The sequence below is a fragment of the Hippocampus comes genome, unplaced genomic scaffold (assembly GCF_001891065.2).
Source record: "Hippocampus comes isolate QL1 unplaced genomic scaffold, H_comes_QL1_v1.1 scaffold82, whole genome shotgun sequence".
Classification (NCBI taxonomy): Eukaryota; Metazoa; Chordata; class Actinopteri; order Syngnathiformes; family Syngnathidae; genus Hippocampus; species Hippocampus comes.
Window position 1 is genome coordinate 3,892,897 of NW_017805135.1, and position 26,307 is coordinate 3,919,203.

The 26,307-nt window shown below is 42.2% G+C and overlaps 2 protein-coding genes and 1 long non-coding RNA gene across 6 annotated transcripts; 1 reads left to right on the forward strand and 2 right to left on the reverse strand.

The window, feature by feature from the left end:
* Positions 1-153: 153 nt before the first annotated feature.
* Positions 154-26,307, forward strand: LOC109513913 (uncharacterized). 3 transcript variants are annotated; one of them, XR_002167893.1, is made up of 3 exons: positions 154-452; positions 1,806-1,956; positions 25,265-26,307. It is a non-coding gene; the product is annotated as an uncharacterized LOC109513913 (long non-coding RNA). The 3 variants fall into 3 exon arrangements; XR_002167894.1 differs by lacking the exon at positions 25,265-26,307 and having other exon boundaries at positions 1,803-2,331; XR_002167892.1 differs by lacking the exon at positions 25,265-26,307 and having other exon boundaries at positions 1,806-2,331.
* chrna3 (cholinergic receptor, nicotinic, alpha 3) lies at positions 1,403-8,568 on the reverse strand. Its single transcript, XM_019866623.1, has 6 exons — positions 8,396-8,568; positions 7,490-7,629; positions 6,760-6,804; positions 5,842-5,951; positions 3,843-5,022; positions 1,403-1,913 (listed from the first exon to the last, which is right to left on the reverse strand). Exons 1-6 carry the CDS (start codon positions 8,457-8,459, stop codon positions 1,785-1,787), a joined length of 1,668 nt encoding a protein of 555 aa, XP_019722182.1. The 5' UTR covers positions 8,460-8,568; the 3' UTR covers positions 1,403-1,784.
* chrnb4 (cholinergic receptor, nicotinic, beta 4 (neuronal)) lies at positions 11,732-17,947 on the reverse strand. 2 transcript variants are annotated; one of them, XM_019866621.1, is made up of 7 exons: positions 17,880-17,947; positions 17,601-17,764; positions 15,004-15,149; positions 14,880-14,924; positions 14,615-14,724; positions 13,144-14,194; positions 11,732-12,105 (listed from the first exon to the last, which is right to left on the reverse strand). In XM_019866621.1, exons 1-7 carry the CDS (start codon positions 17,897-17,899, stop codon positions 11,938-11,940), a joined length of 1,704 nt encoding a protein of 567 aa, XP_019722180.1. In that variant the 5' UTR covers positions 17,900-17,947; the 3' UTR covers positions 11,732-11,937. The 2 variants fall into 2 exon arrangements, with proteins under 2 accessions (XP_019722180.1, XP_019722179.1); XM_019866620.1 differs by having other exon boundaries at positions 17,601-17,933.

Genomic DNA, 26,307 nt, shown 5'->3' on the forward strand with positions numbered 1-26,307 from the left:
AGCATCTGTAAAATTGTTTCTTTAGTTGACATATTATATACAATAAACTTAACAACAATACCAATTATTAAATGAGAAAAATGAAAAAGAATAAATACATCTTGAATAAATCTTCACGGGGAAATAGCTGGATTTGTCATGGTTCTGTTTGTGACCAACAGGTGGCTCTGTAGGACTCCACCTGCAGCTGCACACCTGTTGGTCATTGTGTCATTAGTTGTCTGTTTAAAAGGACTACCGACACGCCCACTCGGTGTTGGGTCATTGTCTCTGTTGCTGTTTCTGTTAGTTTTTTGCTTCAGCCATGGTTTTTGTTTGTTACTTTGGATTCTTTTTGTTTTCATGACTTTGTGTTGGATTTAGTTTCCTCAGTCTTTTGTTAATAATGTTTGTCTAGTTCACCCTGCTCTTCCTTCCTGCCTGCTTTATGGGGTCCTCCACCATCACTCAAAGTGAGCATCAAAGAAATTGTTTCCTATCATTTTCCCCTCCCAGCACTCATTCCGGGCTGAATTTTCTATCTTTTGAAAATGAGAAACTCAAGCATGTCATGAATATTTCATCCACTTCCACTAAACACCACAGTGAAATCGTTCATCTGCACTTTGTACTCCTTGACATACTTGACAGCAGGGTGCAGACTCCAGGATGCAAAGAGCAGTCAAACGACCTTTTTTATGCCAGAAAGTGAGTCTCCATGAAGAAAAGCGCGAGGACTCTTTATCACAGGCTCTCATTTTTGATTGTCCGATCAGATGACATTGTCTCGGGAAGCGTGGAGGTTGGGGACTCGGGCGATATAGAGAAGTGATAAGTGGAGCCTTGCCGGCTTCTCGGAAATGAAACCCTCAGTCCCTAAGGCTTCATCTCACAGTGATTTATTCACTCACAGATAGAGGAAGTCAAAATGGTCTAAGTATTTACAGTTTTTATTTATCATTTTGGCACCTTTAGATCCCAAAGCCGATGGTGGTACATAATTTTTTGATCCATTTATGATGTCCCTTAATTGGGCTTCAATCTCACCTGAGGCCCTCCTCACAATACAAAATGCAGGTTAGGTGAATTGAAGACACAAAAATTGATTTTAGGTCCTGAATACAATAACTGGAGACCAAAGTTAAGAGTAATGTGGTAATGCAGCATTTATGTTCTACTGCATCGAAATGGAATCAGTGACCAGCAGTTGTGAAGTCAGCCCTCTGAATGTTTTTAAATTCAGTTAATAAATTTTTTTCTGCCATAGTTATTTATGAGTGAGGTGCTCTAAAGCATTTTTAAAACGTGTACCTGCCTCGCCCCCCCAAAAAAAACACGTCTTGCACTGTGCCTTCCTATAGTCATTTCAGTTAAAATCCGCTATATAAATAAAATTTCCTTCCATTAAATTACCCAGAGTGAATAAGTGTGTTTGTCTAGATGTGCCATGTGGGTGACGACCAGTCCAGGGTGTACCCTGCCTCTCGCACAGTCAGGTTGGATAAGCTCCAATTTGGGGGAGAGGAACCTTCTACACGCCACAGTTGCAGGCAAGTTGTCGTCAGACCACCATTTGTTGTAGTACCGTGGCATCGCCGAACGGTGTCACTCATTCATCATAATCTGATGTTCATGCCGCCGTTCAATTTTTGTTTCTCCGAAGACCAATTACAAATCCTTTTGGTTTCGTATGTGAGATGACTGACGTTGTTACGTTTGTGTCTTGTCTTTTAAAATGTCCTAAAAATCTGTGCATTCTGACCGTCTGAATTGTTAAAAAAAATACAAACATAACAGGTATTCATTCATATGTCTTCCCCAAGTAGAAGAGGCTGGAGGAAAAGGCCGGCGGTTCCCAGGATGCACACCAGGACAAAAACCCACAGAAAGATGCGGTCGATCACCATGGCGACGTATTTCCAATCGTCCTGAACCTGTGAGAGGAGCGACAATGACAAAGCAGGGAATGAACACGAGGTATTTACAATCAAGAAGTTTTTCCTGTCCATGCAGGCATTTTGAAAACTCACTTAAATTGCCGGTCCACCAAAACCCGATCAGTATTACCTCCATCAAGGTCATAAATTTAAAGGGAAGGTTGTGAGTTAAATTTGTTAATTGATGATGATGAGTACTTCTTTACAAAAGATAGGACCATTGTTTATTCCCAATGTGGTGTATTAACCACTATACAGTACATGTATTGTAGTTGTTTGTATGTTGTTTGGATGCATTGACTCCCGTACCTTGCATTGCCATCGACTGCGCATGCGTGAAATGTCACCTCAAATGTTTAAGGCTCATTCCCCACGTTGCTCATGCATCGAATACACGGTCAAATATAACACGATAGAAAACGCATGTGTCTGCCTCGTCATTGAAGACACCACACCCAACATCACACATTACGTCCCGTTAACCAGACTGTAAACTGTTAGAAAAAGAAAAAGGCAAACTCCACGGATTACAGTGACTGAAATAATGGCAAATTCCATCCGTAATTATACGGACATAAGGAGGATGCTTGTACTCATTCGTGACATGGGTGAGCTGGAGTCTTGCTCAGCTGATTTTAGCCATGAGTTGGGCTTCACCTGGACTGTTCGCGAGGCCAGGTGATCGCTGGGCACATAAAGACAACCATTCAATCTTACATTCACATCTCGGGCAATTTACAGCCTTGAGTGAATCTTACGTGCATGTTTTTAGGGAAAGTCCACAAATGTATGCTTAGTGCATGTAAAGATTCGAACCCATATTTCCTGACTGTGTATCCCGCCGTACTGCCACAATGAACTCTCTGAAGTGAAAATATGAAAATTACGGTCATGCTCCTCGCTTTGGACCCTTATGTGCCATCAAACTTGTCCACACGTACGGTACCAAAAATGTTAACGATAACCGAGACCGCACACACGTGATGAGAAAAAAAGAATAATATCAAATGTACTTGAGATTACCCATATAGCACATCACACATAATCAAATCTGCACTGACAATCTCCTACTCCAAATTGAATGTCTGTCATTGGATCAAGACTGACTTTTGTGGGGCAACAATGTGCCAAAAGACATCCACACTGATGGAAACAAAAGAAAAGAAGTAGAAGAAGGAATAGAATGCTCACTGTCAACTCAAATCACAACATCTTAAAGTGAATGGCTCGTGAGACATATCATATAAAACGGATTTGCATTAGAAATCTTGAACAGGATTAACCAAAAAAATGTGATTACCCACTCAGGATAACGGGTTGGCTGCAGGAAATGATCCATTTTCTCTTTGTTGGTCCGTGACAAATCTGACGGAACGAATGAATGAGTGTTTGATCATCCATCGGAGACAGCGATGAGTAGTGGCAGACAGAAGAATTAAACGCTTTTCCACTTGAAGGCTGAAGGTACAATTAATCTGCACAGCCACCTGTTGCCATTCAAAGAATACCAGCTTTGAGTTCAAATAGACAGGCCCAGATTTCACATTGACGCGCCAAAAATATGTGGGGGACCACTTTACGCCACTTTAGCCTGAACAAGACAATAAACTGTGAATTGTGAATGAGTCGATCCCAGATGAAACAATTTGGGTCTGGAAAACGATTGTTCTGTCAGCATTTGGGAGCCAGACATTCATCTGCGAGTGACTGTGACAGTGGAGGTTTCTTAATTAAAAAGAGTTTGATGCTTTCTGTGAAAGTGTGGACATTGTTGGTTTTATTAGTATGCACCGGAACTCATCCAGTTGTTCAGGTTAATCACTCAGGATAACCATTTAGAGGCACCTGAAAATCGGGCCTTTGCCGAGTTTAATCGCAAAGGAAGAAAATGCTCAAACTGTCTACCCGGCATGATTGAGCGCTCACCTCCTTCGCCTCATTCTGCATTCTCATGTTCTCAGCGATGTATTTGACGCTCTCAAGCGCCTCCCTGATCTCAGGGGAGAACGGGAGCAAAGTCAAGACTCCCGCATCCAGAGACTCCGAGCTGGAGCATCGACTCCCTGCTCCAGGCACGCCGCCTCCGGTCAGGACCCCAAGGCAGCTCAATCCGCCACCTCCTCCGGAGTCTGTTGGCAGTTTCCCGGACCTCTGATGCCAGCAGCTGTTGCAACGCCCCTCGCAGCACAGTGAATCTGACCCGGCGCTTTTGGCCAGCTCAATTGCGTTCAAGTTGTTGAGATTGGTGAGCTCTGTATTGTTTGGGAGCCTCTGGCGGTTGGTCAGGCTGGACACCACGCTGGAGGCCAGAGCCCGAGCCTTGTGTTGAGGTCCTGTCGCGGGAACGCCGCACGGTCTCGGGTGGATCATCTGAACGGTCTGGTTCGTCTTCTCCGGATCCCTCTCCGGTCGGGTCATGAACATGACTTTGGGGAGCAGCCCCAGGAAGACGCCGCGCACCCACCGCGGCATGGTGTGCGTCTTGGGCGTGCGGTAGTGGACGTTAAGCACGAACACGGTGATGACGATGGAGAGGGTGACGAATATCATGGTGAAAAGGAGGTACTCGCCGATCAGCGGAATGACTAGTGAGGTGGAGGGGATGGTCTCGGTGATGACCAGGAGGAAGACGGTCAGGGAGAGCAGCACGGAGATGCAAAGCGTAACCTTCTCGCCGCAGTCGGACGGGAGGTAGAAGACGAGCACGGTGAGGAAGGAGATGAGCAGGCAGGGGATGATCATGTTGATGGTGTAGAAGAGCGGCAGCCGGCGGATGTACAACGAGTAGGTGATGTCCGGGTAGATCTCCTCGCAGCAGTTGTACTTGATGTCGTGCTTGTAGCCTGGGGCGTCAATGATCATCCATTCGCCGCTCTCCCAGAAGTCCTTGAGGTTGATGGTGGAGCCAATCAGCACCAGGTCGATCTTGGCCTTGTCGTAGGTCCAGGAGCCGAACTTCATGGTGCAGTTTTGGTAGTCGAAGGGGAAGTAAGTCACATCAATCTTGCACGAGCTCTTGAAGATAGCGGGAGGGATCCACGTGACTTCGCCGTTGTACCGGAGCAGAGCCTTAGTCTTGTCATCGACCTGGAAATCTCCGACTGCACTGTGAAGAAAAACAAAGGCGGGATGGAGGAACCAACTTTGAGCTCTCAGGCGTGTTCTCATTGACCGTTTCTCAACATGAAGAAAGTAGAGTATGGTCTTGTGAACTAGCCAAGCTCAGTCTTCCTAAGAACGTACGCGAGAACGCGAGTCTCTGTAAAATGGAATAACTGGATGCTTTTTCACTCCCCCTCCCACCTATGACGTACTCCAGTGATACCTGTACATAGTACCAACCGTTTTAAACACCGCTTATCCTGAACAGGGTTGCGGGAGGGTGCTGGAGCCTATCCCAGCAGATTTAGGGCAAAAGGCGGACTATACCCTGAACTGGTCACCAGTCTCGAGTCCCATGTAGACCTTTCAGACCCACATCCACACCATGTGGGAACCGATCCCAAGATCACAAAGACGTAGGAACGGACAAGAACACAATTTGAGAAACGATTTGTCCTTTTTTAAACAAACTGAACTCAGTCTTCCAGAAGCATACGAAAAAGTGAACCAATCCATGGAGAACGATCTCAGCGAGTTCACTGGGACTTTGGTTCAAAATCATTTTTAACATGGCCTCTGTTTTGTTCATTTCTTTTTTACACTTAGTTCCCAACAGCCCTCCAAACATCCTCCTATCCATTTTCTATAATGCTTGTCCTCAAGGTGGTTTCATGGAATCCAATGATTGTTTTGATTCAAAGTGTTGAAGTACTTTATAAAAATACGGCAGCCCTTTGTGGGACACTTAAAAAAAACCTCAAAGGAATTGCTGGATTCCATTTTAATTTGTTTTTGCATAACCATTAAAAACCAAAACACTCACTTGTTGTATAGCACAATATCAGGCTTCCATATCCTGTTGGACGGCACGCGTATGGACTCGACACCTCCGAAATCTTTTGGATTCCACTTGAGTTTGTAGTCATTCCAGATCTAAAAAATGACAAGTTCATCACCAGGTTTTGGTGAATTAAGGAGAAAAATAAAACAAGAATTTATGACAGATGGTAGGATGTGAAGACTCCTTCTATAGCGCATTCAAGCCTGATACACATGTTCATGTAAATTTACCTTCCGAGCAAGTGGCAAATCAAGACCATTGGATGGTTCAGTGGTCGTAAGAAACATCAAAAAATTTGTGGCTGGTGCAACATAAAACTTAACACAAAAGGAGGTCATAAATTGCACCATATAACCTAAGATGAAACTAACGTGCTTTGATTGTAAACCCACCTGCCCCCTCTAACCCAGACCCCCACTCCCAATAGAAACAATTAAAAAAGAGTCAAGTTATTCAGTTAGCACAGAAGGAAGTAAAATGTGCTTAACGGGCCTTTTTACTGTTGGCAGTCCTTGAAAAAGTCTTAAAAGCGACAATAGAGGGGCAGCCAGTGGGTGTAGTAAAACTTGCACTTAATTAAATGTGTGTGTGGGGGGTGCCTTAATTGTCGCCTCCCTTTTAGGTACGAATAAATATGTCTGTAAAAAAAAACAAAAAAACAAAACAAAACAAAGGAGTAAAATATGGCACATTCCATAAAGATAACAAAGCTGCACACAGTTGGCCCATTAAATTCATTTAATCAATTGTTCAGTGTCCCTGACCGATAAGTCACCCAACTATTGGTCAGACGAAATAAAGCATTGAAAATTTAAATAATTTCAAAAAGAAAATTATTTGAGGAAATAAGTGAAAAAAGTGGATAATTATTGAAATGGAAATAATTTTTAAAAAACTTACGTGTCTCAGCCACAGGTTGGTCTCCATGATCTGGTTGACTTCATCCTGACAACAGTGCGCGAGAGAGGATTTTAGGACGAGTCACGCTTGAATATTTTAGCAGCAAAAACAGGGAGAATACTGTCATGTGCGAGCGTCCCCCTTGACACTTGCGTGCTCTCAGCTTTCTGGGCAGTTCAGGCGGATTTAACTGGATTGCAAGCGGGACATATGAGGGAGATTGTGAAATTAAACAACCAAGAACAGTAATCCGGCTCACTATGCTTCAGTATATGTGTGTTTCTTGGAAGGGTGTGGTCTTAAATATATTTCATAAAATAAACTCAAAAAACACAATCACAAACAAACATTAAAAAAAACATATGTATTCTGCTTCCGAGCTTTGACTTTCCATTGGAGGAAGTTAAGTCATATAGCATGAGTTGGAATTTTTCAACATTTTGTTGTCTTGACACTGTAATTCCCAAAATCATATTTTAATCTCTACAGAAAAAAAAAACAACAACAAATGAAAAACAAGCCCAGTTGGCTCTATTCCACCCTTGTGAATTGCCATGATCTGGATGACTGATAATGCACCCAAACCCAAAATTGTCACGGTGCCATCATGCACCGTTGCCCATCAGTCATGACTCCATGCTCATTAAACAGAGTGATGAATGTTAGAAGGAGCCGCTCCATAAATCCTCGCCGAGTATAGACGTACAGTATAGGCAACCGAGCTTCTCACCACTTTGACCAGCTGGGACATGGAGACCTCGAACTGCACAATGACCGGCTCAGATACGTTCTCCACCGGTCGAATGAACTGATTGTACTTGGAGAAGATGACGGAGAAGAGCTTGTGCTCACCCTCTGAACATGCGCCTCCTGATGTCACAGGACAGAGAGACGGACAGAAATTGATACGTTGTCCATATACAGTACCTGCGATTATATTTAGTGATTTTTTTTTTCTTTAGGGGAAAGGAGGGAACAAATAGACCTTTAAAAATAATTGAAGACAAGGTGCAGGCAGTGTTTGCAGATAAAACAATATATGTCAAATATATATATTTAAAAAAATATTATTTGCTGACATTTTGGTGATGAACATAAACTTAATAAATAAAGTTTAGGTTGTAGAGAGCATATATTAACTCTGTGGCTATGGATGTCCAAAAATATGATGTTTCATTTTTTTGTGTGGAAGTAAATTAAAAAAAAATACAAAATTAACTTCACACACACACACACACACACACACACACACACACACACACACATATATATATATATACACACACAATTTAATGCACTCCATAATGCAATGACTGTCTTCTCTTTTTCTATGTGTTTATTTTAGGCAAAATTCAAATAGAGTGCTTGTTAAAAAATAAAATTCATAAAATGAACAGATAAAAAAAGTTATGAAACCACGTATTGTGCCAGAGAAAATTATATATATACTGTTTTTTCTATATATATATATATATATATATACAAATGTCACAAAAATCGCACACATATCAAGTCACCTAAAGCTTTGTTACAGGGTTAAAACGTTCTGTTGAAAAGCATTATCCGATACAGAATTAACCATGTTCCCAGTAAATCCTTTTATGTTAAGTCACACAGCAGGAGCATTCCAACTCACCCTGAAGATGTAAGAATAAGATGGAATAGGTGGACGCAAAAAGGAGGCAAAAACTGCCTTTCATTTTCCTGGCTGCTGGATAAAGACTGTGCTGGATCCAAGCTCAGAGAAAGTGAAGTAGAGGATGAGTGAAAGGATGCAGAGCGCCAAGGAGCGTGAGCGAACGGGAGGGAGGGTGGCAGGCTGAGCCAGCTTCTGACAGCAGGTTGATCGCCACGGCAACCTATCAGAATTTGAGGTGACACAAGCCAGGGTTGACATCCTTTTATATCATGTCATGTATTTATTCAAGTATGACTTTTTAAATGCATGAATTTAGGTTTTTTTTTTTTTTTTGTAGTTGAAGGATTGAACTATTCAGTTGCAGGCCTTATTGTTATAACCACAATGAAAATGTGAGATATTTTCTTTGAACTCATGAATTAAGCTTTGTAAGTCTATTATGGAGCTCCGCGGGTGCCGGGGTATGGCAAAAAAATATTTCCCTTAATGAACTGATATGTTTACTAATCTGCTCACACATTCTCCGAATCCAACAACTATTTGAGACAGGACATCTACGAGAGTAGGGTACCCCCCCACCCCCCAAAAAAGACCACACCCTGAAATAACAACAGATTAGGATCACAATTGTCAAGTAGAAAAGAGGTGGTGTATTTTTGGAGGTCTGCATTCATTTGGAAGATGTACACTTTCACTTGTAAGTGCGCACATTTCTTTTCTAAGGGGAACAAAAGCAATTTAAAACCACACCCATTTAAAAAGTTGACTGATCGACACAATAGCAATGATCCTGTTGTTGTGAGCATTCTTTTTAGAAATATGCCCGTTGTTGTGGTTATCAACTGCGCTCCACCCTCCCCCCCTCATCCAATAAATGCTCCACTTTTCCTCCTGCCATAATGATTTTCCATGCTGTCCTTCAGTCAGATGTAGGAGTAGTCCCTGAGATAAATTTAGAGAGTCCGGCATGGACATGAAAGGGAGAGGTGCCAGATGGGAACTCCACTGCTGAAGCCTTGAGAAAATATCATAAAAATGCATTGTCAGGTTATTTGTGTTTGACTTTGTTTTGGCCTCGTCTATATGGTGGCTAATTGTGTCCATCCTATACGATCCATCACACTGAAGAGACACACACACACACACACACACACACACACACACACACACACACACACACACACACACACACACACAAAAAGCTCATGAAAAGTCACAGTCTAGTAAAGCGTATAATAAAATGTATCTCACCCTAGCAGCTAATTACGCCAAAGCAGTCAGACATGCACCCTATCCCACAGGCAGGATGCAAAGTGAGCTGCAGTTATCTTGAAACTATATATCCAGATAAAATGTCGGATTAAAGTCCATTTGGAGAAAAAAGGGGATGAAGGAGGGGGGGTAGATAACATGGAGGTTGATTGCTATCTTCTGATGAAGCTTTGGCAAAATGGGCGACAGTCTGCAGAATCTCCTAATGAGCACACTCAGCGCCATTTAATGAGCGGTTTCGATGGCGTGTGTGTGTGTGTGTGTGTGTGTGTGTGTGTGTGTGTGTGTGTGTGTGTGTGTGTGTGTGTGTGTGTGTGTGGGCACGCTTTAGTTGAACTACCAGACTTAGTGACAGTGTTTTCTGATTAGGGCACAGTGATAAATCAATGATATCGATTATTTCAGGTTGATTGCTCAAGATGATTGTTTTTGCACCTTCCTGAGCTCAAAGTGTATCTTCACCGATGTGCACTGCTTGCACCAACAACATGGCGCCAAACAGAGACACTGGTGTTGCCAGTTTAGCGATTTTTTTTTCCCGACCACATTCGTGACTCTTTAAAATAAATACATTAATAAACGTAGCCACTTTAAATTCTTACTCAGGAACAAACATCATCAGAATTATTTTGGCTGCTTTGCAGATGAATAGAAGGAGGCCCAGTAGAAGGCACTCGCAGAGCCATCGATCGATAGACAGACAGACAGACAGACAGACAGAGAGACAGACGACAGTGTCTTGTCGTAAAAGCTCTTATCGTCTTCTTCTGAGAGGAAATAGGGAGGCGCATATTTGGGGTTTTGTGTTTATTTGTTCGATTTTATGACACATCTATTAATTGAGACACTGATATGATATATAGATGTGTAATGTCAAATACAATTCAAAAGCTAAGGCTGACATGAATAAGCCGTTTTCAATTTATTTTCAATATATATGCATTGCCTTTGACGGGAAAGTTAACGCTACCAACATGAAGACCACTTAGGCACGCGGCTTACCTGGGTTGCTTTGTCCCGTCACCTATTCAGATCTGTGGAATGGCCCTTTAATCATGATGTGGTCATGTTGCATTTCCTTCTTTTTTGTAATGGTGCAGAACATTCTGGTTTCATGCTGCCCGCTGTAGAGTTGGAGTTCAAACTACACCGGGCCCCCCTAAGATTACAAAACAATTTCTCCCAACAGAATAATGGAAATCGCAAACTGTCCCCACCATAAAACCTTTAGTACCACTACATGTAATCTTTGAGTAACATCTGAAATAAAATGTATAATAATTAAAATGTAAATAACACAGCTGGCGGCGCAGTTAGCGCGTCGACCTCAGAGTGCAGGGTTCGATTCCGGCTCCGGCCTCCCTGTGTGGAGTTTGCATGTTCTCCCCGGCCGGGCCTGCGTGGGTTTTCTCCGGGTACTCCGATTTCCTTCCACATTCCAAAAACATGCATGGCAGGTTTACTGAACACTCTAAATTGTCCCTAGGTGTGAGTGTGAGCGTGGATGGTTGTTCATTTGTGTGTGCCCTGCGACTGGCTGGCAACCGGTTCACGGTGTTCCCCGCCTACTGTCCGAAGATGGCTGAGATAGGCTCCAGCACCCCCCGTGACTCTTGTGAGGATAAAGCGGATTGGAAAATGGATGGATGACATAGCCAAGACTGGAAGGTGATTGGGACTCACCTTTTACTTTAGATTGCGCACAAGCTTCATACTAACATACAATGAAAAACCCCGTAAGATGACAAAATGAATAGTATTGACAGTCGCAGTATTTTAATCCTTTGAGCAATGATTATTTCAATGCTAACAGTGTAGCAACACATGTAGACAGACATTATAACAACACTCATGGCCCAATATTGTTTGTCCTCGACAACAACAACAAAAAAGACAAGCGTAAGAGCAGCTAATTGAGTCAATTGTGAAACTCTTCTTTTATGTCTCTGGCACAAAGGTTGGAACAGATTGTCATTTCCATTTATTTAAATGGAGGACAATGATTTGACATACGAGTGTTTTTATTTATGAATATGGCCACAGAATGAATTAAAACTCATATCTGAAGGCACCACTGTGTTGCTGTTCTCCTTTGAACACCCCTCATTGAGGCGCTTCCTTCTTTTGGAGCGGGTCTTGTGAAAAAAAGTCAAAGAAAAAGCAGATCATACACACTAAAACGAGTTGATCTTCCTCCCCTGCTGTTCCGCAGATTTACAATGACTTCTTCCCTATCATGCTAAAAAAAAATTATCATAATTTGCTGATCAAATGCGAGGCATCTCAGAGGTGGGTTGCTGTTGTTGTTGAGGCACCTGACTCTGGAAGAGGGGCTGGAGGAACAGGCCCAGGGTACCCACCACGCACACAATGACAAAGATCCACAGAAACATGCGGTCCACCACCATGGCCACGTACTTCCAGTCTTCTATCACCTGCAAGCACAAAAGAGCATCCGTCTCAGGGGTGAGTAATTAATGGCTAAAAATTGTGAGATGGATCTCAAACTGGTGGTCCAATAGAAGGATGGGTATATCATCCAGACTGGGTTATCACAGTTTTATGGCCTCGATAAAGCTACGCCACTATTAACCCTTTCACCCCATTTTCCATCTGTCCTTAATTGTTTTTAGAAGCGCTTGCTCCTCACAGGTTCCTCCGCCAGTCGATTTGATTTGTCAGTGGCATTTGATTTGCCGGGTCACAGGGGTTACTAAAGGTGAGCGCTATGTCAAGGAGGGAAAGGAATTGAAGAGTAAAAGCACATATGATTTTGGTCCCAGTTTAGTTGAGAATGGAAGATCGAATTGTTAGTGAAAGATTCAGCTGGCTCGTGTCAATAGTAGATGTTCAGATCATGATCAGCTGCCAATGGCTAGCGGCTCAACATAAGGTTTAGTCGGTGCCCGATTAACGATAGAGTCGTAACGACACATGTATTTAAGAAATGTAAGTCTGAAATATTGAGAAAATCTTTGGATGCTTGCACCTACTGTGTTATGCTATGCTACATTGCACAAAGCTAAGTTACACAATGTGATGTCACAGTACGATATGCTAATTTAGGGCAAGCTACCAAAGGCCACACCGTGGTTCATATTGTTCGACCCTGATCAGACTTGTGCTTCCTGAACTGTAAACATAGCTGTAAATCCAATTTCACTACGCTTCAACTTGCTGCACCACTATACACACTACACTACGATATCTAGACTACGATAGCTACAATTCGGATCTCCAGAACGTGATCAGACTTGTGTTTTCCTATCACTGTAAAAATGACTTTAACTCTGCTAGGTCACTCTGTTAAGGTACAATGTACTAAACTGCAATGACCTATGCTGAGATGTACTATGCTGCTTACCACCCAACAAGCACCCTAGCAAAGCACTAGTGAACCTGGGAATGGCTCAGGTCGGATATTTCAAGACCCTTTGCGATAGAAACAGACTCAGTAAAAGAATTATACATACACTTTGGTCATCATCATCTGCCATCATGTGCTCCGCGACAAAGCGCACCCCGTTCACAGCCTCTTGGACATCGCCAGCCAAGTGTGAATTGCTTCGAAGGTATAGGTCCTGCGTCAAGGAGAGACCACTGGGAACGGACTCCGTGGACCGCAAATCGCCCTTCTTGTTGGGGTGGCTAAACCCCAGAGGAAGGGTTGTACTTTTAAGTCCTGCTGTGGAGAAGGCAGAGTCTGAAGGCAAGGCTGAAGACATCTTGGGGAAAACAGTTTTGGATGCGCCAGGCGAACCCAAGCCCATTATTGTGCTCCCCGATCGGAGGCATCGCTGTTGTCGCTGCCTCTGACGCACAGTGTTATCATGAGGGCGTCTCATGAAAAGCAAGGTCGGCAGTTTGACCAGAAAGATGATCTTGACCCAGGGGGGCATGGTGTGTGTGCTGGGGGAGCGGTGGTGGACATTGAGCACACACACGCTGGTGATAATGGAGAAGGTCACCAGCACCATGGTGAACATCAGGTACTTGCCGATCAGCGGCACATCCAGCGAGGTCGGAGGGACGATCTTAGAGATCAGGAGCAGGAAGACGGTGAGGGCTAACAGGACGGATATGCACAGGGTCATCTTCTCGCCGCAGTCTGAGGGCAAGTAGAAGACCAGAATGGCTAGAGAGGTAATCAGCACACACGGAATGATCAGGTTGATGGTGTAGAACAGCGGCTTCCTCTTGATGATGAAATCATACGTGACGTCCACATAGGTGGCATCTAATGGGTTGACCGTACGCCGGCCAGGTAGTGCCAGGATGTCCCACTCGCCGCTGGGTGTGAAGTCGTCCATGCTGGCCACCTCCGTTTTTAAGATCAGGTCAACTTCGGTATAGTCGTAGGTCCATGAGCGGAACTTGAGTGTGCAGTTTTGCTGGTCGAAGGGGAAATGCTTCACCTCAATCTTGCAGGCGCTCTTGTAGATGGCGGGGGGAAGCCAACTGATGCTGCCGTTGGAGAGCAAAATGACGTTGGTGAAGACTGTCACCTCGTAGGTCCCGTCGGCACTGTTTGGATGACAAAGAAATGACTAAATCCAGATCTTATGTCAACTCGTTGGTAAGGAACTGGATGAAAATGAATCTTTAGTATGCTCGGATCAGAAGGCCCTTATCGGGAACAACTGGGTGCTCAGGAGCAGTATCAGTATCAGTAACCACAATGTTTGGTTTGAAAGGCCACCACTCTACCACATAAGCCAAGTTGCCCAAAAAAGGAAAAAGTAGAAGTTTGATGATGCAAACTCCCCATAAGCAACGGTTAATTTGTGTGGGACAAGATCTACTTTCAGGATTAAAACCGTATGTGTAGTGTGATGTATTATTAGTATTTTTTTTATTCTTGCGATATTTCGTGAATGAGAGACCTATCACTTGTTTTAAATTGTGAAAATGATGCATAATATGGCTCTTTTAAATGCCACTCACTTGTTATAGAGGACGATATCAGGAAGCCAGACGTGTCTGGAAGGGATACGCAGCTTGTTGATTCCCTCGTACTTGGCGGGGTCCCATGATAACCTGTAGTCCACCCAGTGCTGAACAGGATAAGAAGAGTAAGTCGGACTTTCCAAATGGCATCTTCTTTTTCAGTGAGTAATAATAATGGTGTGTACAAGCAGTAGGCTCCACTTGACATAAAAAACGAACGGACACGGATGAATTCAAATTAAAGATTGTTCATTCTATTAACCTGAGTGAGCCAGACATTGGTGGTCATAATCTGCTCCCTTTCATTCTGGAAATGACAACAGAGAATTAACAATGGAAGTTATAAACAGTTTCTATATATTTTCACGACTTCAACCAATACGTACAACGCTAATGAGCTGCGCCAGAGACACTTGCAGCTTCACTGTTACCCTCTCGGTCGGGTTGACCGCAGGGCGGATGAGCGGATTGTAGCGGTTTTCGCCTAGCAGCCAATTAATAAGACGCTCCTCTGAGTCAGCACCGAAACAGCCTGGAGACACAATTTTTTTTTCTTTTAATGAATAACAGTACACACGTACTCAAAAGAATCACACATTATTAGAGTACAATTACAAAGGAACCGAACCGAAAAGAAAACCAAGTGAAATAACTCACCTCAAAAATTTGTTAAAAAATGCTGATCAACATTCAATGTACATTTCCACTTAAAAATGGTAAAATAAAAAAATCCAAGAAAAAAATCAAACATAACAAACTTCAAAAAACAAAAAAAAAACTGTCAACCAGGTATATGGGATTACTGTCATAGCATCAGAGCTGAAATAGTGAATTCCAATGTTTACTTTTCATCCATATGAATATTGTGCAAAAATGAAAACTGTAGTTGATTACGTTTTTTCTGTTTCAGCCAAAGGTGCTTTATAAATGAACCCCATTTCCCATCAGTTGACTGAATAACAAACTCTCTAATTGGAGGGTCCTGTAGAATTGCTACCATGGAGAACTTAGGAAAAGTCATCAACTGTGACCTTTCGGAAAGAAAATATGACTTGACGCCCCAATGTTTGCAATGTTGTTCTGCTTCCAAACTTTCTAATGGCTTTCTTGTTGTTGAGACCCACTGTAAGTCATTAGCAGGCCATTCACCACTGTCTGTTTAATGGCGCCATACATGCTTGGGTATCTGAACCTTCTTTCTTCTGGCTGGGATGCCTACCATGACTGTGCGCCCCTGCTGCTTCGGTTAGCAGATGGCGTGTTTTCAAGACCTCAGGGGTCACAATCAAACAAGGCAACAGACAATTCCCGCCTGAACTGGCAATTTCACCAGCTGTGTGTATCACTGGCGTACTTGTTTTTTTTTTTTCCATGTAAAAGTGTTGATTGAAAGTGTGGTCAGGCGTAGTTAATACCATGTTGAGGTGCACCCGTGTGCACTTGATCAGGTTGTGAGAAAAGCATATTGGGAGGGGAGGCGGTTATGAGATGTGATTGATACATAGAGTACTGCATATCGTCATCAAATGCAATGCTGCTGACTTTCCTTGTTGTTGGTCACATTCACATTTTCATACACCGTACACATAGTATCATGTATTGCAAAAGAATATTTCATTCTCAACTACTTAAATACAGTATCAGACAAAAGCGAGGATACTGCTTTACGGTACATTTTTGTAAATACTGTATTCTAACTTTTCACTGAACATAGCCAAAAAAAAAAAAAAGTTGGTTAAAACTGTCAGCAACAAAAGTGAGTACACTCCAAAGTGAATATTATTCCTTTTCCTTCTCCAGTGTCAAATGGCTTGGTAATGTTGTCAGATTTAGGTGCAAATGCGGCACACATGCGGTTAAATTTTATGTGAAATACACAATAATTATATGTATTTTTATACATCAACATTTTTGTTGCAAGCAATCTGCTGATTATTCCTTTTGTGTATTTAACATATTTTTACTGAAAGCATTCATTAGAACAATATAACCGTCGCATTCCACCATCATTTAGCCATTTAGCTTAGCCTAGCAACGAGCAATCTGCTGCTAAAGTGTCAGCTTTTTTATAGAAAAGGTAACTCCACATTTTTGTCACTGCAATACTGTGTACATATGATTATGCTAGCTAACGTTCCTAAATTCTGTCCGGTCAAAGGAAGTTCATTACTTTGTAGTGTATTCGTACTACCAACTCTTTTTAACAAGTTGAAGTTTGCTTTGTGTTGTAATAAACTGTTTGCACTAGTTTAGTTATGCATTTTCTTTGGTGGACACAACTGTAGTTTGTTACTCACCAACAAAACATATGAACTGACGGTTGTTCAAAAACTACAGTTTTTTCGTTACATTCGACATCTCCTGTACTAGTTTGATCAGAGGGACTGAGAAGGCGCTTCAGAAGTTTGGTTTTAAAGAATATTTTCATTCGAAAATAATGTGATGTATTCATTATTATTATTGTTATTATTCTTATTACTATTATAGATATTATAATTCATATTTCATCATCACTTTTCATTTTTATGTCCAATCTTTATTGCGTTCAGAAATATGTTTCAACTGTATTTTTTAAGTGGCCCAGATGTAAATTTGAGTTGAAAGATGAAAACAATCCAAATATTAGTGTGCTATGAGAGATCATCAATTGTGCGTACAAATTTAGTCATTCTCATTGAATAGGCTGGAAATTTATTTTTTACGACAAATAATGTATCTAATATTGTTATTATTGCCACAGCGACATTCGTCTTGAGATTTTTTTCTCATGTAAAATACATGCCTTGCCTCAATAAAAGTCTTAACACTGCGTTTGGACACAAAAAGTAGACTGGGCTGATACTGTACAGTATATGCATGAACTATATTCTGCAAAAGTCTTGGGACAGTCAGTGCAACAGTACCTGTACATTGCAAGTTCTTTGGTTAATAATAAGGTCATTTCAGCAACCTGTACATAACGCACGAGATGAATAGTTCTTACCGTGTATTAAAGTGAGCACAGAAGCGACAAAGGCGAGAGCAGTCGTCATTTTCCCGATAACGTGTGCTTCGTGGGACGAGTGAGCCTGCCAAGTCTCAGAGGAGCGGTCCTTGGACCGCGCAAGCCGCAGGCGACGCACCCCGTGCGGAGCCGGCATGGAGCTCCTATCGGTAAACAAAGTCATCGGCCCAAGAAGTGTCACAAAAGGCGCCATTGTGATGGAACTTAGTTGAAATTAACAACAACAAAAGAAGAAGAAGCAGAATTCGCCGTGTGTACTTTCGTGGTTGTTCGTTCATCCGTCCATCCTGCAGGGGGACGCTCAGGCTACGTGTCCGCTCCTGCGGCGTCTCAGGCGGCTAGTGAGCGTCCAAGACCTGCCCAGTTTCAATTTACACTTGGAGCTCTCATGTCATGAACACAAGTGTCCTCTCTTTAGCATTACAAGTCAAACTTCTTGCATGCTTCTACTCTGTGGTCAAAGACACGGTTCGACTTGCAAAACTCCTGTATGTTTGAAACTCCCATTTTCTAATTTAAAAAAAAAAAAAAAAACACACAATTTCTGGTATCTTTGTCAAGTCATTCTCCACGTCAGGATTTATTTTTATGTGCTCACAATTTCTGGTATTTTTGTCAAGTCTGACTTCACCTTAGCTTTGTTGTTATGTGCTCCCCCCACCCCCACAGAAGTAATTTTTACAATAAAACATTAACGAGTACATTAGGTCACATAAGCAATTTTGTGAGCAGTTGTGTTTTTTTATGTTTAGCGATGTTCAGCGCTGTACTGAATATGATAACTTTGGCTCGGAAGTTTGTCGCGCTGAGAAAGTGCAACTGTGAGATGAATCAAGTTTTCTCCTCAGTGGCATATTATGATTATTGAAAATATGTATAGCAGTTTTGTTTTGAAAAACTATTTGTCCTGTTTTTCTTCATTATTATAACTTTGATTTGACATTTAGTTCTAGTTTTATGTGATTTATCTCCTCCCAGAGCTGTCACCTTATCGTGGTGAAGCGATTTGTATGTCCATGTGATCCACAAGGTTGTCTGGGGCTCCATACCAGGGCAAACAGGTTCATGGTGAGAGACCAAAAAAAGCATTACTTAGAACCAGTGGACAGTGCTTTCATTCATCCAGACATTACTTTGGTTGCTTTGGCCTCCCTCTGGAGCCAGGACTGGAAGTGGTCCTCAGTGTTCTGCGGCCAGTAGCTGGATCTGTGCACGTGGGGCTTTGCTGGGCAGTCAAAAGAAGCAACGTGGGTCCCCCTTTCCATGGGCTCATCACATGTGTGAGGGGGCCAAGGTGGTTGAGTGCATAGAGAGCTGGCTGGCGGGGACCTTGGCGTTTCAGTACCCCACCATAGAAACTGGCTTTAGGAACATTAAATGTAACCTCTGGCAGGGAAGGAACCTGAGCTGGTGTGCAAAGTCAAAAAGTTCAAGCTTGCCTCCTCACACAGTTTGGGTTCTGGTACCAGTCCTCTTGAGATTAGATGGACTCCATTCCACTCTCGAGGTTCACACTCTCTTGTCAATTGCTCATCTGATGGATTCATGAATTGCAACCTATTTTTACCGAGAGGAAATCAGGGAAATATGAGTTGGCCTTTTTGTCACCAGCAGAAAACTCTGATAGCTTTACAGGCAATTTGTAAGTAACCTATTTAACTGTCATATGAGTGAAAATTTATACGCTAAACTCACTCTGACCTCTAATGACACATGACACAGGCTTGTGCCTGAGAGGCGGGTCTTTTCAGATTAACACCTCTGCGAGTCAGTGGAGAGGTCTGTGGTTTGAATTTCGACTCACGCTTCACAATGTAGAGTTTGTCTGTTTTCTCTGCTTTGTGCCTGATTTTCTCTGAGTCATCCAAAAATATGTTCCATTCAACGAAGCCTCAAATTTGGCCATAGGTGTGAATGGTTGGTTGTGTCCAGGGTGTACCCCGCCTCTCGCCCAAAGTGAGCTGGGATCGACTCCAGCTCACCAGCAACCGAAGTGTGACTGAAGATGGATGGCTATGAGCTATTAACTACAGTATTCATGCTAATGGCACATAACGGACGATTGTACTTGAGAGATGAGCCTCAGGCACATGAAGAACACTGTGCTCTGTGGCAATAAGTTCATTTAAAAGGCTACGATATTCATCTTGCAATTTTCAGCAGTATCCACAGTATCCATCCATTATTTGACGTGCTTATGCTGAATTTGATAACTTCACTATTTTTCATGCACAATTTAACACTTAAAAAAACACGCATTTTGTCACTTTGCTGTCTACTGATAATGACATCAACAGGGGTCAGGTAACGACCAGTCACGGCTCATTTGAAGTTCGCAAGCTGAGCTGTGAGATAGCTCCACTCACCTCCGATGAGTTTAATTTTGCTGTCGACTGAAAGCTTTTGGGTTTCGTGACCATACATGAATTTCAGACAAAAGATCTAAATTGCATCTTATATTACTTGTGGTATTTTTGGAGGAAAGTGTAGATGGAGAAGGGAGTGTACAAAATATGTTCAGCCTTGGTAGGGGCAAAGCCATTTTAGTGTTATATGATACGTTCATAAAGATCAGGCCGGCCCATATGATTTAAACCATAATAAAAGCGTCAACATAAAGCAGGTAGGTCGACCACATGGTTTTGTTCGTGCAAAATCATGTATTTTTCATAAGTCTGTGTGTAATAGATAAATGGACTGTGCACAGCCACTGTAATCGGATGAAGGTTATCTTGTGGAGCCCGAGAGTTCCGAGGGATCTGTTGTTGCTCATGCGACTTAACCAAGTCAACTGGCTCCCTAATCACATTCAAAGCAGTCTATTTACTTTGTTGTGGCTGGAGGCAACATGAGGCTGCTGTGAGAGCCCCATAAATGAGCGCATCACTCCCCTAATGCCTAAACAGTTTACAGGGCCGGAGGGCTAGGAGGGGGGAGTGGAGGGGCTGACAATGAGTGGCGGAGGAGAGGGGGGAGAGCCCCGACTTAAAACTATTAGCTAGGAGGACCAATGTCTTGTTCATGAAAAGAGGTCTTCAATGCCATGGATGTGGAAATTTGGGCTAGCATATAAACAGTCGTTGAGGAACTGTCTGAAAACTTGAGCTAGCATAATATTGTTACATGATATTATGAGTTCGTTTTTTTTGTCTAGCTTGACTAAGTTTTGTATAATGTTGAGTTAAACACAATGCTATTATTTTACCGTGCACTGCCTTTATATACATGCAAGCTGAATGTAAATGTCACACTGAGAGGGATTACAGGAAGTTTGGGTCGTGAAAGCGTTTTCTCTTGCCAATCACACAATCAATGTATGTGAGTGAGCTAATCAGCAGGCGTCTCTGTTTGGAACCTCACCTAGTCCTTGGGGGACTTTTACGAGAGTGGAGAACGGGGAAGAAGAGCAGAATGAGAAAAGTTGCAAACATATGGCGGCTGTCCTGGGAAGCAGTGTGTGGGTGATGAACATTTTCCACCAGTGGCTGCCATCTCAGCAGAGGGGGCAAGAAGAAAGAAGAAATAAAGCTCTCGAGGGGAGCGACTCACCATCTGGATTGTCGGGAGCGGTGACAGATCCAATTTGGCTCTACCTGTGCGTAGACCGCTTGCGAACCGCTCTCTCACCGGGACCACATCTTGCACGATGAGATCCAGTCATGCTCTTGCAGACTTGTCAAATCAACCAGTCAGACCACAAAAGAACCTGGCGGCTCAAAATACAATTAAATAATAATAATCCCATTCATGTTCCCCATTGAAATGAAATGAAATGAAATGCCGTAATCCGTTCTAGCTACCCCTGCAAAAAAAAAAAAAAAAAAAAATACAACTGCTGTCATGTAAGATTTGGCAATAATTGCTCTTTGCCTTTTTTGCCAAGACTCACGTGCGTGCTTTTACGCAGCAAGAAGGCATTGCTGAGGAAGAATATTAGATCATCTCAGCCCCAATGTATGGCCTATAATATAAGTGTAAATACATATAATACAACAGGGCGAGAGAAGTGAGTCTTGTCAAACGTTACCCATCACATCACTACACTATTCCCTGTTGTCCGACTACCTCGGCATATTTGGTATATTTGCTGTGGGAGCTTTTTGAAGTAATGATTGATCCATCTTCCTTGGCCACACCACGAAGCTCTGGAAAAATTGCTTTTTTGTAAACAACCCAGCAATGACCAAGGTCCGTTGTCTGTAGTAATCAGTCTGTCAGTGCGGTAAGCAAGGCAGACATGGGATTTGATTTGATTTATTGTTAAGACAGTCATCAAAAGATTCAAAACAACCAGCATCCTCAAACAAAAGCTATCTATACAAAACATATATAAACTATATAAACATTTGATTTTACACACACACACACACACACACACACACACACACACACACACACACACACACACACACACAAATACATTGACCAGCAGGGACTTTTTGTCCTTTCTCTTAACTCTAAATTATGAACTCTTGTTCGATCCGACAGTGCATACTAAAAAGAATGGTCCCAAGTCTATCGCTAGGGGTGTGTTGGGAAATGGAAAAAAAAACCCAAAAAAGATTTGTTTGTTGTTTTACATTTTTAACATGTACCTGAATGCATTGCCTGTCCATTTAATGACCCTGGATTGTATTATTTCCACTTCCATTATTTCTCCAGCAATTTTGTTTCGTACTTATCCTCATTAGGGTTGTGGGTAAACTTTGAGCAAGAAATGGGATACTGCACACCTTACCCTGGTCGCCAGGAATATTTCTGTTCTTCCTATTGGGGACAATATGAGAATGAAACCAAACCACAATGCTTTTGCGATTCTGTTGTATTTGAAGCGACTCCAGTTTGCGTAATTTGATTTCCATTGTTTTATTGCACTCATAGCATCACTAGCCATGTCCAACCCCCACAGAATGCAGATCCAGGTGGCTCATTTACATTCCCAACACTGACAAGCATTGATTGGATCTGCACAACCCTGACCATCACCTTCAAACCCCAGGAGGGTTGCCGTGGAAAATCACACTCCGTCATACTTAAATCTGATCGGCACTGACGTCAGAGACGATTCCTGTTCTGCCGAGCCCTGGATGTAATCAGATCTCAGTCTATACAATCAGATTTTGATGAACTTTTATGCTCACCGTAATGTCGTAATTGTATGATGTTCTGTTTGTCCGGCAATGACAAATAATGTACACCCTCCACCCCTCATGCTTCGACTATAAGGAAACCACAGATTGAATTTAGGAAGTCGTGTTAAACGCTTCTTCTCCGCCTGTCGAGTCAGAGCATCCGTCTTTTTCTACTCATGTATTATGACGCGTCGTGTTCCTCTTGTCTTGAAGTGACACAGCGAGTACGCGCCTATTAATTGGCTAATCTGTCTTCACCGGAGACTTTTCATTAGTGGCACAAGTGAGACAAGTTGCCCCGCTTGCGGATTACTGCCACCTGTTTCAAATAACACAACATGCCAAGAAGCTTCCTGATATCAGTTGACTGCTTTCGTTAGTGTCCAATTCAACTGTTGATTTAAAGCTAAAAAGAATTTTTTAAAAGTATTTTTTTAGAGTTAAACACCAATTGATTGTTGACAGACGTCTTCTGGCCTTCCTGTGTGGAGTTTGCATGTTCTCCTCGGGCCTGCGTGGCTTTTCTTCGGGTACTCCGGTTTCCTTACACAATCCAAAAACGTGCATGGCAGGTTAATGGAACACTCTAAATTGTCCCTAGGTGTAAGTGTGAGCGTGGATGGTGGATCGTCTACGTGTGCCCTGCGATTGGCTGGCAACCAGTTCGGGGTGTCCCCTGCCTACTGCCCAAAGACAGCTGGGATAGGCTTCAGTATGCCCCACGACCCTTGTGAGGATAAGCAGATCAGAAAATGGATGGATGGATCTTTTCATAGACTCCATTACAAACAGGATAACGGCCAGTTAAGCATCAACAGCGAAGCAACGTGTTTCTGTCGCATTTCTCACACACCGCGAGGCGCGGGAGCAATAATGTGAGTAAGTGACGATGTAAATAGAGCCGAGAGACACTCTGCAGTGATGCCGCCGCAACTCAAGGTGACATTTACTCGGCCTTTGCCCTTAATGGGCCTCCGTGGACTCATTGGAGAAGTACTAAAACTGACAAACACATCGACCATTGACTGGGCCTTTTTTTTTTTTTTTTTTAAACAGAATTATTCTGCAAGTTCTCATTCTACTGTATAAATGCAAAAACAAAGTCATATTTTATTGTAATTAAATGTCATTTGTTTCCTGAAAATTAATAGTATTTTCCATTTAACAGCTGATTGTTTTGAATGGATTGACCGACTTAAACGTATTTCTTTAAAAATGTTATATTATTTTAGTTTTACAGTATTTTATTATAGTATGAGAATTCATTTCATTTTCTAGGAAAATAGGGCTTTAGAGGGTTATTTAGAGCACATTGATAGCATATTATTTCATTTATATGATCATTTAAATATTTGTTATTCTGTACTAGTCTTTATAATAGTCTGTGTGTCATAAAGGAAATCTAATTTGTCAGTACAACAAGGGCAATATAGTATTTGGTGAAACAATGCAATGTGGCTTGACTTAATTGACTGAAGAATCTTTTATTACTTTTTGAATAGGTACAATTCCAGTACATTTATAGTCTCGAAGTAATTCATTCCACTTTCCAAGACAATTTTTGGGATACAGTCAATACTTGAGGAAACAAAAACATTTACCATATTTTCTGTACTATAAGGCGCACCGAAAAGCGTTCACTTTTCTCATTTTCTCAAGAGCCGACAGTGCACCTTATAATCCGATGCGCCTTATATAGAGATCAATATTCTCATTTCTTGGACGTACAGTAGTATTTTCAATGTTCTGTCGAGTGCTTTGTTCTAGCTGCCGCGGTTCTGAAAGCTCCATACAAATAAAGCGAGAATAGGAATGTTGCTGTCGCCACTTGACAAAGTGCCGGTGCCGGATGTGGTGAATCAGCAGCATAAGCGTGACGGATTGACTTTTCGCTATCGCACGACTTTACGACATGAGTTATAAATGTTCCAGCCACAAAACTTAATGACTTGACATTCCGCCAAGTTTTCACAGCGAGGATACTTGACTTTGACTGGAGCGCACATTCATGACTGACACAACCAGCATAGTAGATTTTCTCGTCTCATGCTTCCTGTTCAATTTTGGTGCAGATGCAGATCCAAGTGTTCTGTTTTGTTTTGTTTTGTTTTGTTTTTTCACTTCCTTAGTATTTCTGGAATCAATTTAGCACATTTCTATATGTAAATGTGTTTTTGTTCTCATTGTGTGACCATTACTTTCAAAAGAGTATTTTAATTCTCCATATTCCCATGGTTCAAGTAAAAGTCTTTTTTTTTTTTTTTTTAATGATTGCAATGACGATGAAAAATACAAATCTTGCTACCAGTTACAAAACTGAAAACTCTCCCTTTAATGTGTTCTGAGTCCGTTTCAGTTCAAATTACGCAACCTCTCAACTTCAGAACCATGAGGTGACGTGCTATCCACTCAGCTGCCCTCTTGCTTATTAACTCAATCCTATTAATTCAAGAAATTCAAGCAAGATTACAAAATACAACATGCTAATGTTTGTGTATTTCTATTTCATAGCAAGCGGTAGGCCCCTGACACGTCGGCCATCATCTGGGGTGTGAAGTCGTAAAGGTTATGAATGGCGGGGAGTGATTCGCTGAGATGGAATGAGGTGACGAGGCGGGCTTTTAATTAACTTTTCGCCTGGCGCTGATGTGGAGGACAGAAGAGCAGGATAAATCAGCTAGGACAACAGCAATCTGCTGCTTTATTGGTGCGTACACAAGAACCTCGGCATGACGATGTGCATGTCAAGCAGATCTTTTGCCGGTGACATGAACAATACACATTGGGCCATTACATTTGCTTCATTGAACAATGTGAAAATGGTGTATGACGAGAATGTAACTCAGTAGAGCGCAGACCTGCACAAAGGCTGAACTGCTGATTTATGTGTCAAGCAGGTTACTTCCTGGTTCATGCTGGATGATGGTCAGTCAGATGGGAGTTCACCATCATGATTCTGAGGGGATTGTGCCGCTTCTATTAATGGCCAAATAGATATAAAGCATAACTGCAGCTTATCCGGACCTTCACCGAAATATAAAGAAGTTCAGATATAAAGGCCGGCAAAAATGCTGACTCGTCGGTGATCATGTTGAAAGTTGAGTAGCTATGATGTCTTCTTTTTTTTTTTTTTTTAAAGTCTATCTCTGGTGTGTGTGTGTGCGCAAACATACATGTCACCATTGTAACTCTAACTGCAGAGCTAACATGGTGACATGCTCTCACACACACACGCACACACACACACACACACACACACACTTTACAATAGTGGCATTTGTCACTGTATGAAAGCGAATGACTGAGTGTGCTAAACTGGAACCTCGACCTTTCGTAGCATCAGTATTGCCTCCTGACCTCTCTGTTGAGAGCATACAATGTCTGCTGCAGGACCGGCCTGCAGTATCGGTGACCCAGATATTTGTCATTCCTCCCTTGAGAGGTTCATTGCTTATTGCATGTGTGACTCCCTGCATGAGAGCACCAAGGTGGAAGAAAACAACAATTTAATGTTTTATGGTATGAAATGCAAAAATATTACTGTACTGCATGTG

Bases quoted from the DNA above. Each gene is read 5' to 3' on its own strand.
- chrnb4 (XM_019866620.1), bottom strand. From the start codon at position 17,814: ATGGCGCCTTTTGTGACACTTCTTGGGCCGATGACTTTGTTTACCGAT. The intron at 14,195-14,614 runs GTGAGTGGCATT...TCATCCAAACAG, and splicing joins GATATCGTCCTCTATAACAA to TGCCGACGGGACCTACGAGG. The intron at 12,106-13,143 runs GTATGTATAATT...TTGTGCTTGCAG, and splicing joins CAGATGATGATGACCAAAGT to GTGATAGAAGACTGGAAGTA.
- chrna3 (XM_019866623.1), bottom strand. From the start codon at position 8,459: ATGAAAGGCAGTTTTTGCCTCCTTTTTGCGTCCACCTATTCCATCTTA. The intron at 6,805-7,489 runs GTGAGAAGCTCG...CACTGTTGTCAG, and splicing joins TGTCCCAGCTGGTCAAAGTG to GATGAAGTCAACCAGATCAT. The intron at 5,023-5,841 runs GTGAGTGTTTTG...TTTTCTTCACAG, and splicing joins GATATTGTGCTATACAACAA to TGCAGTCGGAGATTTCCAGG.